The 11,815-nt window shown below is 35.9% G+C and overlaps 1 protein-coding gene across 1 annotated transcript in view; it reads left to right on the forward strand.

Moving 5' to 3' along the window:
- Positions 1–11,229, forward strand: part of DR1 (down-regulator of transcription 1) — a 20,593-nt gene extending 9,364 nt beyond the window's left edge. The window contains exons 2-3 of the mRNA XM_069598116.1: positions 1,023–1,186; positions 9,232–11,229. Of these exons, the coding sequence (XP_069454217.1) occupies positions 1,023–1,186; positions 9,232–9,378 (311 nt within the window). The 3' untranslated portion in view covers positions 9,379–11,229. The remainder of the gene's footprint in view (positions 1–1,022; positions 1,187–9,231) is intronic.
- Positions 11,230–11,815: the final 586 nt, after the last annotated feature.

Here is an 11,815-nt window from a genome sequence, read left to right on the forward strand (position 1 = left end):
ACTTAGGACATCTTTAGTGAGGGAGTCTGGTTCATCATAACAGTTGAAAATCTGTAAAAATAAGTTTATTTACTATGTTTTTTACCACCTGTATTTCATTGTTGGTTCAGAAGGCAAAATATGACTTTGGGGCATTAGTCAACATATAGAAAACTATATAATTTTAAATACTGTGAACCAAAAGGAAATTTTATGCTTTGTCTTTCTAGATTACAGAGGCATTATTTTCTTATAAAATTTTTCTAAATGTGAAAAAACAGAATATTTTGTTGATGTTTCTTTTATCCTTATCGTCTTTCTTTATCTCAGTTTTTCTGCCACATCACTTTAAATATTTTTGCAGTATTTCTTGTAAGTTTGATTTTCAGGGTCTTTGACTGAATAAATTCCAAATTTCATAAGTTATTTCCAGCAGTATTTCTTAAACTTGGCAGGTTGCGTGTCTTTGCTAAAAATAGTTTCCTGTTGGTATATTAGACAAAAGAACTTAATTCCTCCTATCCTACTGTAAGTTAGATAAAGCTTATATTACCAGCCTACTTTTTCTAAGCCGTTTTATTAACAAATATATTCCAAATATTTCCTTTTTTGTATTCTTTGAGAAAATCACTGACTTAATGATTTATTTACTATGATTGGTATAGGAAAAAATGTTTTCTTGGTAAAACCACATGTTCTTACATTGGGCCTTTTTTTTCTTTCCTCACAGGAAATGCTTTAGTTTTTAAAAAACTAAAAAGAAAAGGAAAAGTGAAGGCCTGTGCCTTGATATGTTCCTTAAGTTTTAACTAATTTGCAATCTAATATTAAGAAAGCTGATAAAATATTTTGTCTTAGCCATATGGATGATTATTGTGCACCGTAAAATAGGTAAAATTATTAGAAGACAGTAGTCTTCCCCTCCAAATACCTCCCTCCGCCACCCCCACCACCCCATTGGCAAGCTTCACAAAATATTCCACTGGTGAAGAAAAAGTGGTGTTTTATCACTTTCTGATATTTTCATATTTTCATTTTCCCAGCACTAGAAAGTTTAGGCTTTGGCTCTTATATCAGTGAAGTAAAAGAAGTCTTACAAGAATGCAAGACAGTAGCATTAAAAAGAAGAAAGGCCAGTTCTCGTTTGGAAAATCTCGGCATTCCCGAAGAAGAATTATTGAGACAGCAACAGGAATTATTTGCAAAAGTAAGTAACACATATTAACTTATTTCATGTGAATCTGACCCTTTTTTGTACACCAAAATCATACTGTTTTCTAAAATAATTTCCCAAGTCAATATGCATGTCCAAAATTTTGTTTTTGTGGCTGATTGTTTGATCATAGAGTCTGATGTTAGATCTGGCCAGTTTGACTCTATTTGGCCGGCTATTTACTTTACATAAAAGTAAATATTTGCAGCAGCCTGTTTTCTGAGGAGAACAACTCCGAATGACTACTGAGACTTTACTTTGATGTTTTTTTCAGGCAGAATGACCATTTAAAAGCATGAAAAGTATACCTTAACATTCGTAAGATTTAAACTGATGGACTGGTGAGAAAATATTTTATCAAATTTTTAGACGAACAGCATATAAAAAAAATCTGACTAACGTTTACTTTTTAGTTAACTTAGGTCTTTACTGCACCTTTAAAACACTCTGATCTTAAAAACTTTGAAGGGCCAGTGGAGCAGAGAAAGGCAGAAAACTTTTCTCCTTTTTCGCTTGTTCTAATGTCCAGTCTGTGGAGGATTAGCAACAAGAACTATTTGTTATTTCCCTCTGTTTTTAAAGAAAGGAGACCACCGGGAGCTGGAATTGAGTGGAGTTTGTGACTAGCCTCTCAGAATTTCTCCAGTGTTACTGCTCTGCCATCTTCTTGGCCTGCCTTAGCCCATTGTCAGAATCCTGGGTGCCTTCTTCATTCCCTTCCAGGTCCCTTGGTGACAGTAGAAACAAGCTCTGTAATATATTTTGGATCATCCCTCTGTGGAAGATCATATTTTCCAAAGATGACCACTATAGTATCTCTTACCCTTTGTCTCCATGACTCACTGTGCCTTCGTATTACAGCAGAGGCAACAAAGGCTGGCAGCCTTCATTATCTGGTAAAAATACCTAGGGATGAGGATTAGGAGATGAAGAAGCCCATGCAGCATGCAACACAGTTTCCATGTGGAGTGAATAACCCAACAACCAATATGCACATATACCCCATGCTGATGCAAAGAAAAAGCTTTCCATCAGTCCTTTCCACTCAGGCATGGGATGCACTGGGCCTGGTCCAGAATACCCACAGGCAAGAGCAAGAAGAAGAAATTGAGAGGGAAAAATTGGCCTTCCCTCCTCCTCTGCCAGGTTCCTTGAAGTTGGGGAGCAGGTAGTTACAGTGTACAACGGTTCTTTTCTTTAAAAAAAAAAAAGTATTTATTTATTTATGTTTGGCTGTGCTGGGTCTTCATTGGTATGTGAACTTTTCTGTAGTTGCAGTCAGCAGGGGCTACTCTCTAGTTGCAGTGCAGGAGCTTCTCCTCACGGTGGATTTTCTTGTCATGGAGCTCGAGCTCCAGGGCGCACAGGCTTCAGTAGTTGCAGCTCCTGGGCTCTACAGCACAGGCTCAGTAGTTGTGATACACAGGCTTAACTGTTCTACGGCATGTGGGATCTTTCTGGGTCAAGAATCGAACCCGCGTCTCCTGCGTTGGCAGGCGAATTACCACTGAGCCACGAGGGAAACCCTACAGTGATCCTTGAATGACTGAATATTCACTCCATGTAAGACTGAGAGCTTAATAACCTGGTTGTTAAGAATGCAGATCACTGACCAAGGCTAAATTTATCACCAGGGACTGAGATATCTTAATCATATTTTCACTTGCTCTTCTCTGTACCTTCTTCCTGTTTACCCTACAAAGGCAGGAGCAAGGAATTACAAACTTGAAGATTTACAAGAACAGCTTAAAAAATAGTCCATTCCATTTCTGGGTACTACTGAAATGCTCAGATTGCTCAAGCAGACTGTCTATAAGTACTGTCTATAAGTATAATAAAGCATTGAACTCACTTTCCAGTGGGAAGATCTTGAAAGTTAGACCTAAATCATTGGGTCAGAGGTGATTCTCTGGTAAAGAGGATGTAAAATACAGTGTTTCAGTTCCGTAGAGATACTTATTTCATCATAGGAATAGTGCTTTGTGGTCCTTTATAATTGTCTGTCCCTGCCCTCAGTTTGTAAGCTCGCTGACGGCTGGACCTATTATTAATTGTATCTTTAGAAAATCCCATGGACGGAGGAGCCTGGAAGGCTGCAGTCCATGGGGTCGCTGAGGGTTGGACACGACTGAGCAACTTCACTTCCACTTTTCACTTTCATGCATTGGAGAAGGAAATGGCAACCCACTGCAGTGTTCTTGCCTGGAGAATCCCAGGGACGGGGGAGCCTGGTGGGCTGCCGTCTATGGGGTCGCACAGAGTCGGACATGACTGAAGTGACTTAGCAGCAGCAGCAGCAGCAGCAGCAGCAGCACCCATCTGACTTGGTAACTAGCACAGGGGGAGTATTCAGTAAATATTTGTTGAATAAATGACTGAGTTAAATTGATGAGTCAGGGAAGCACAGAATTCTAGGGGTGGAACAGACTTGAAATCATTTACTTTAACCTTGATCTTATAAATTATGATTCTGAACTTTGAGGAGGTTCAAGAATCTATTCACCATTATGGAAAAAAAAAGGAGGTGGGGAGAAGTGAGGCTGTTTTTTCCCTACAAAGTTCTGGCTTCTCAACTTGAAAATGGAAGACAGATTTGGTTTGAATAGAAGAGGTGAGAATTGATACAAGTTACTATAACTACTATTAGAACTAGGAAATACCATTTTAGGTCTTTTCCAGATTAGTTCCATAACTGATCTCTTTATAGTCATTAACAACCAGTTTGGTTTAAGTATTTAAATTTTAAGTTATCAAGCACTAGACACCAGATACCATTTAAACTGATAAGGAAGATAAAGCTTACCAATGTTTATTGAGTTCTAACCATGTGTTAATCATGTGCCAAGTGATTTACCAGTATCATTTAATCCTCACAACATAGAAAACAGGTACTTAAGTAGAAAAGCCTTTGAGGCAGGTAAGACCACATGCAAACAGTGTTGTAATCCATATGAATAGGAGGTACCAATGGAGGATTGAAAGTTTTTTTAAAAAGCTAGTGGCTATTATTTATTGAGTCTCTACTATGGGAGATCACCTACAGGGTGCCAGCGTAAATATTTGATAAAGGGAAAGATGCTCTGCTAAACACTTTATATACTTTGCAGAGTTTTCAATGAACAAAACAAATTTTACTGTACCCATTTACACTTTAAGAAACAGACTCAGAGATGGAGAGACTTTCATGAGATCATTTGTTCTACAGATATTTATTATTAAAGTCTTCACTATTTACCAGATACAGTGCTAGTTGCTAATCTTATAATAGTGTAAAAAAAGACGGGGTTATGTCATTATGCTTAGTTTACTGGGAAGGATTGACTTAGACAAATGAAATGGGTAAATATCTTCTGACTTCAAAACCTGTGCTCTTTCTACAATACTGTGCTAATACTCTAGCCACCATTTTGTTTACTTAAATTTTATTTTGGAACTTTTAAGTGGAATGAATGTACTTCATCATTTCTATGACAAAAAATTGAATGAAGGAAATAATCTACTGGCTGCAAATTCTGTCTTCACTTTTCTGCCCTTGTTGTCTGTTGTTTTTTTTTTTTTCTCCCTTATCTCCTTTCTGTCTTGCCCTGACCTATGGATAAAAAATACCCTAGTATTTCTTTGCTCTTGTGAGAAAAATCAGAAGAGAACTAAAATTATTGTAGCTGCTTAGTACTTTTCCTAGAGCACATAGTATTAATACTTTAGTCTAAAATATGAATGGAACTGATAAATTATTATACCATCTTTTTCGTAACTTTTATTTCACATAATCATTTAGACTTTATTTTACATACTAACAAAAAGCAGCCTCTTTTGAAGCTGTCTTTCAGTGCTAGCAGCAAATATTTGAAAAGGAGGTACCAATAATATGTTGAGGTTAAAGTTAACTGTAAATTGTAAATGAATCATATTACTATGTGGGAGTGGGAGTCTTAAAACGTAATGAAAATTTCCTGAAGAAGTGCGTTAGCAAGTAATCCCTATTTACTTCTCCTTCACTTTTCCATTTTAGAAGGAAAACACTTTGGATGGATTGGGTAAGAAGCAAAATGGAAGGAAATAAATTAGAATAAATACCACTGAAAATGTTAATTTATAGACATGAATACAAATAATATTTATCAATCAGTATTGATTTTAAAGGTATCAGAGTGCTTTGTGAAAGTATGGGTGCTGATATGGGGCAATGGTACGTAAAAAAGTCAGTTAAATTTTAAGTATAACCAGTACATGTCTTTGCAGATCATTGAACAAACTAGAATATAATGAACAAACTGAGATAAAGCAGCTTTGCAATAAAACCTGTGTAGAGACTTGAGATTATTTGAATTTTTTTTGTGCCACAAAATTATACCTATTTATAGTTGATTAGACCACAGAGTAGATATTCTTAAGTTGATTAAATTGATATATTTGGTTTGCCCTATAATTTTCAAGTATTTTCTGTGAAGTGTTCTTAGTCTGTTTTGAACTCTGGGTATTCCTGCCATAATAGTAAATATGCCTGTGTATTATGGAAATATTTTCCATATTTCTTTATTAAAATAGGTAGAAGTAGTTACTAGAATACCTGGTCTTTAATTTCCTAAACAAACACAGAAAACATTTTTTTCCCAGAGGGGAGGTATAATATAGATACCTTAACATCTGTTATATGAGGTTGACTACTCATGAGGAAGGTATAAAGAGATCCCCAAGTACAGATTTTAATGTAGAAGTGTGCCAGTTACTAAGCAATTGTTTCAGCATGAAACCCCCTTCCTGTGCTAGCTTTGAGAATGGACCCAGTAGTCTGTAAACCGTGTTTCTGCTGTTCTAGCTGACTTCCCTAGACTCTGCTGCTAGTGGGGGCCTCTGAAGGGAGATTACATGGCTGGGTGGAAGAAGGCACTTGTTCCTTTCTTTTACTTCCAGCTGGCTTCAGGTTCCTTTGAGCAATGCAGCAATGCTTCACCCTGGCTGCATCAGTTTTTTCCTGTAGCAGCAACTGAATCTGGTTTGCAGTTTCTCTAATACTTACAGAACCAACCCGAACATGCATCCCCTTCCTCAGGTATGTGGGTCTCAAACCTTGGGGCCCTCTTCTAAATTTAAGAGATGGTAGTACCAGCCAAATACACTCCTTCAGAAGTCTGAGTTTCAGTTCTGTGGTTGGCTCCTCAAACCTTCTAAGTTTTAAAAATTTCAGCCTCTTCCCTTGTTTCAATTTTAAGGTTGATGGTTGCTTCCTGTAGTTGCCACACACAAATCTTAGTGTTTGTTTCTTGCCTCTTCAATTACCTAGTTATCACCTTTATACTTGGTTAATGATCTTTTATATTTATATTCTTTCTGTTTCCCTAACTAGTGTGACTTAGTCTATCTCCTTCAGTTCAGTTCAGTCGCTCAGTTGTATCCAACTCTTTGCGACCCCGTGAATCGCAGCACGCCAGGCCTCCCTGTCCATCACCATCTCCCGGAGTTTACTCAGACTCACATCCATCGAGTCCGTGATGCCATCCAACCATCTCATCCTGGGTCGTCCCCTTCTCCTCCTGCCCCCAATCCCCCCAGTCAGAGTCTTTTCCAATGAGTCAGTTCTTCGCATGAGGTGGCCAAAGTACTGGAGTTTCAGCTTTAGCATCATTCCTTCCAAAGAAATCCCAGGGTAGATCTCCTTCAGAATGGACTGGTTGGATCTCCTTGCAGTCCAAGGGACCCTCAAGAGTCTCCTCCAACACCACAGTTCAAACGCATCAATTCTTCGGCGCTCAGCCTTCTTCACAGTCCAACTCTCACATCCATACATGACCACAGGAAAAACCATAGCCTTGACTAGACAAACCTTAGTCGGCAAAGTAATGTCTCTGCTTTTGAATATACTATCTAGGTTGGTCATAACTTTTCTTCCAAGGAGTAAGCGTCTTTTAATTTCATGGCTGCAGTCACCATCTGCAGTGATTTTGGAGCCCCCCAAAATAAAATCTGACACTGTTTCTGCTGTTTTCCCATCCATTTCCCATGAAGTGATGGGACCAGATGCCATGATCTTTGTTTTCTGAATGTTGAGCTTTAAGCCAACTTTTTTACTCTCCTCTTTCACTTTCATCAAGAGGCTTTTTAGCTCCTCTTCACTTTCTGCTGTAAGGGTGGTGTCATCTGCATATCTGAGGTTATTGATATTTCTCTTGGCAATCTTGATTCCAGCTTGTGTTTCTTCCAGTCCAGTGTTTCTCATGATGTACTCTGCATAGAAGTTAAATAAGCAGGGTGACAATATACAGCCTTGACATACTCCTTTTCCTATTTGGAACCAGTCTATTGTTCCATGTCCAGTTCTAACTGTTACTTCCTGACCTGTATACAGGTTTCCCAAGAGGCAGGTCAGGTGGTCTGGTATTCCCATATCTTTTAGAATTTTCCACAGTTTATTGTGATCCACACAGTCAAAGGAGTGGAGTCTAATCTCCTTATTAGACCCCAAATAATACTGGAAGGAATCAGGAACAAACCTACTGGGGAAAACAGTATTTCAGAAGTACTTAAAGAAAGAGAGGAATTACAGTAGGTGAAAATCAGATTTCAAAAAGATTGACTATCAGCCTGAGTAAAGGTAGCAAAAACGGGAGAGTATGAAGTATAATTGGAAAACATTTTATGTTCTAGGTGGGATTTTTTTTTTTTTTTTTTTTTTAGCACTAGGGAAATGCTTTGAAAGAAGATTAGAGAAAATATAGTGGAGCAGACTGTAATTTGGAGGGTCTAAATTCTAGGCTGAGAAATTTGGACTTAATTGGTAACAATTAAATGATGTTTTTATGTATTATAATTACCCCCAGGGAATGTTTGGATAATAAATTCATAACATTATTAAGAAAAGTTAGAAATGTACATGGTAAAAAAAATCTTAAGGTTATGCTGAGCATTATTGTTTTCCCACAAAACATTCATTTATTCAGAAATCCTTGGGGCCTGTATGTTGGGAAGGCAGCAGTGAATATGGAAACGTTTTCTATTCTCAAGTCTAGAGGAGAAAAAAGATAATATACTCAGGTAACTAGAGAACAAAATAGATAGCTATGGGAATGCATAGAGAATTATAGACTATGAAATAGAGCGGAGAATGTGACCTAGAAAGATCAAGAAAACCGATGTGTCTTTTAAATACTGGCAAGCAATTGGAATCAGCCTAAAAGATTAATTCTGAAAAAAGGCAGAAATGGAGAAACAACATTGTTTTGGTAAACTCTTAATGGGAAATTATGTGATTTTTTTTTTTTTTTCGAGAACAGATTCATTTTTCCCTTCTTCTTGTGGTTTTTCTGCTAATAGATGAAATTAAGTTGGGAAGGAACCATGTAATGCATGTGGATGTACCTTGGTTTCTCAGATCCAGTGGTGGTTTTTATAGAAGTTATTTAAAATGAATGGATTTTAACTATCCTACTTAAATTCAGTACTAGATAAGTAGTTTCACTAGTTTGTATGTGGGAAGGGTATGTTCTGTGTGTGTGTGTGCGTGCACGCATACATATGTGTGCATTTATAAAGAGGGGAAAGGGACAGAGGAAGAAAGAAATGTATCCATAGGGTAGGGAACTAAGATAGAAACTTAAAAGAAATATTAAGATAGGTATTGCTTTCATGTTCAGTACTTTTCTGTAACAGAGGTACTATACTAGTGAAATTCTAAACCACAGATAAAATTTTTAGATTGAAAGTATTTACGTCAAAATTATAAGTTGAGAGGGCAGAAGAGTCAGGTGAAACAAAAGAGAGACAGACACAGGGAAAAGAAAACCAAAGAGAGAATGTTGCGATTTTTCTGTGAACTTTTTTAGGTTCTTCAGTTGAACCATTATGTGACATAAAAGAGAATTGAGAAGAAGCAGTCTCTCATTATATTTTCTTACAGAGTTCATGTTGTCCTGATGTACAAAAACTACAGTGGTTGGAAAATACCCAATTTAATAATGACTAAGTTTATGGTTGGCTTAATATACAAAGTGTGCATGTTACTGGTTAAAAAAAATTTTTTTTTCTATGTTTTTTGTGTTTAGGCTAGACAGCAACAAGCGGAATTGGCCCAACAGGAATGGCTTCAAATGCAGCAAGCTGCCCAACAAGCCCAGCTTGCTGCTGCATCAGCAAGTGCATCCAACCAGGCAGGATCTTCTCAGGATGAAGAAGATGATGATGATATCTGAAATTCACCAGCTGAGTTTCTATTTCCTTTAAAATGTTTTTCTCTGCACAAGAAAACAGTGAAAAAAATGCTTATCTGTAATTTTGCATCTTGGTGGACTTGCCATTGGTATTCTAGGGATATCTGCTGTTAAGTTTCATCTGTTGTGTGCTATTCATGTAAAATCTGTCTCTTTGAACTGTTGAAAATTTAAGGTTCAGTATAATATCAATTTTGAATTTTTAATGGTGTTTATGAAATTTTAGATAGCAGTGAGTCTGTTTGATCAATAAACAGTGTTACAGAAAACTTCAAGTTTATAAAAATACAGTGAAATTTATACAGAAGCTCTAAATCTTCATTTGCATTTCCTCTGCCCTTTTAACTAAACTAAAAATTGGGAATTTTAAATTATTTGGGGGAGGTGCTGTGTGATATAGTAGACATTAGATCAGGTTGGTGAAAAAACAAAGCTCAGTTTTGCAGTATCTGGATTTTCTCTTTTAAAATGAGTATATGCATACAGGCAATAAACATACATGCTCAGATAAATATACTTGTTTAAAAAAGATCTCAAAACAAGGCATTCAAAAACTAGAAAGGAGTATGTTCAATAGTAGTTGTAAAATTTGGTAGGTTATTTTTTCAATTTTGTTTTTATTTTATGTAGAGCTAAAAACTCGTTTTATTATAGCATAATTCATCTTCAGCTACACTATTACATTTCAAAGACTGCCCAGTTTTGAGGACTGTCATGATTCTTAGTATTTCACTCCAGTAATCATTAATAGTATTACTTGCTTAGTCCATCTTGTGAAACAATTGCTTAGGTTGCATTGGTTGGTTCGCGAATATTAATACCTTTCCTAGGGGAAAGAAATGACAGTTAATGAGCATGCTTGTTATAAGAGGGGATTCTTTTTGTAATTTAACTTGTAGTTATAGTTTCCTTGTTGTTTGTTTTTAGCATTACTTTTACAGTTTCTTGACTAGATGGCCTAGAATGTCCAATACTTCCTTTGAAATGGCATCATTATCTCCATCATAATTGAGTGATAGCTTTAAAAAATGTTTTGTTTAAGAAAATGTGTCATAATTGATTAGCCCTATATGAAACATAAATAATTTTAACCTGCTTATTAAAAGGGAAAAGCTTTAATTTGGTTCTAATAAGTAAAGTATGATGGTGATTTTTATAGGAATCCAGTGTTTTGAAGAACTGGCCTATTGTGTTTATATTTTGAAAACAAAATGGAAAAGCCACTTAAAATAGTATGAAGTAATCTAAATTACTATGTCAGTTGCCAAATCATTTCAATTTGTGTATTCACCAGGTCTAAAGATAGATTGTGGCTGCTAGAATTCCAGTTTTAATTGAAGAGCTAAATAAGTCAAATGTTCAAGTATTAGATTTCTTAATGATCATATTTTGCAGTTTTATAAAAAGTGAAATATTGTTATACATTTATTAAATACACTTCTTCCATGCCACAAATAGGTTAATCCTGCTGAACTTTTGAGTTAAAGTTGATACTGTACCCATGAGTGCGTTTGAACAAGATAGAGGGATTGTTTTTTTAAAAGTTTAAGTACCAAAGGTAGTCTAGTCTAAGAAATAATAAGTTAATAAGTGTTGGCTTTTCTAATTTGTACTGTAACATCCTTATACTTTCTATTTTAAGTGTATCTGTTTCTTAGGAAAAAACGTAGATATTTTCCATACCTTTTTTTTGATGCAGAGTTCAGGTTAATTAATATTTACTGCATCTGATAATGTATTATATGTTCAAATCCTAGTGACTTTCATTTTGACATTCTTGTGATTTTCATATGCTGTATTCTTCAAGCAATAAAATCTGATGTGTTTTATAAATTGTTTTTATATTTAATGATCTGTACAGATTAATGGCATGAGATTTCTGTTATTACCATTTTTACTAGTTTCAAGAATCTTAGGCCCCCCAAAACAATTTTGATCTTTTGGTATATACTACTTGACTTTCTCCTTTGTTTACTGGTTTCTTAGAAAATATGGTTTTACTTGTATTTTTGTAATTTACAGTCTTAGGATGCAGGCATAACAGAGCTAATTCAGCAGTGTTTTAGTTGGTTTTTTAGCAGTTAACTATTATATTCTGTCTTTTGTTGAGATTTTTAACACTTTTGGAGAGAGAAACAAAATTTTTAGTATTCTTGAGAAATAAAGTTATTGTTTGGTAAGTATTTTCCCCACCTCCTTGAATATGTCTGTCTTTTTCAGCAGGCTATCAAATTGATAAGTGTTGAAAAGGCATCAGTTTTTAAAATTACATATACCATACATGTAGAAGAGTACATAAATAAGGGTTTTCACAAATTAAATGTATTCATTTTGCCACCTTCAGATTAAGAAACAGTATTGTGAACATCCCAGAAGCTCTCCTCTTGCCCCTATCTCCACACCTTCTTCTTCCTCCCCA

Source organism: Ovis canadensis, chromosome 1 (assembly GCF_042477335.2).
Source record: "Ovis canadensis isolate MfBH-ARS-UI-01 breed Bighorn chromosome 1, ARS-UI_OviCan_v2, whole genome shotgun sequence".
NCBI classification, from domain to species: Eukaryota; Metazoa; Chordata; class Mammalia; order Artiodactyla; family Bovidae; genus Ovis; species Ovis canadensis.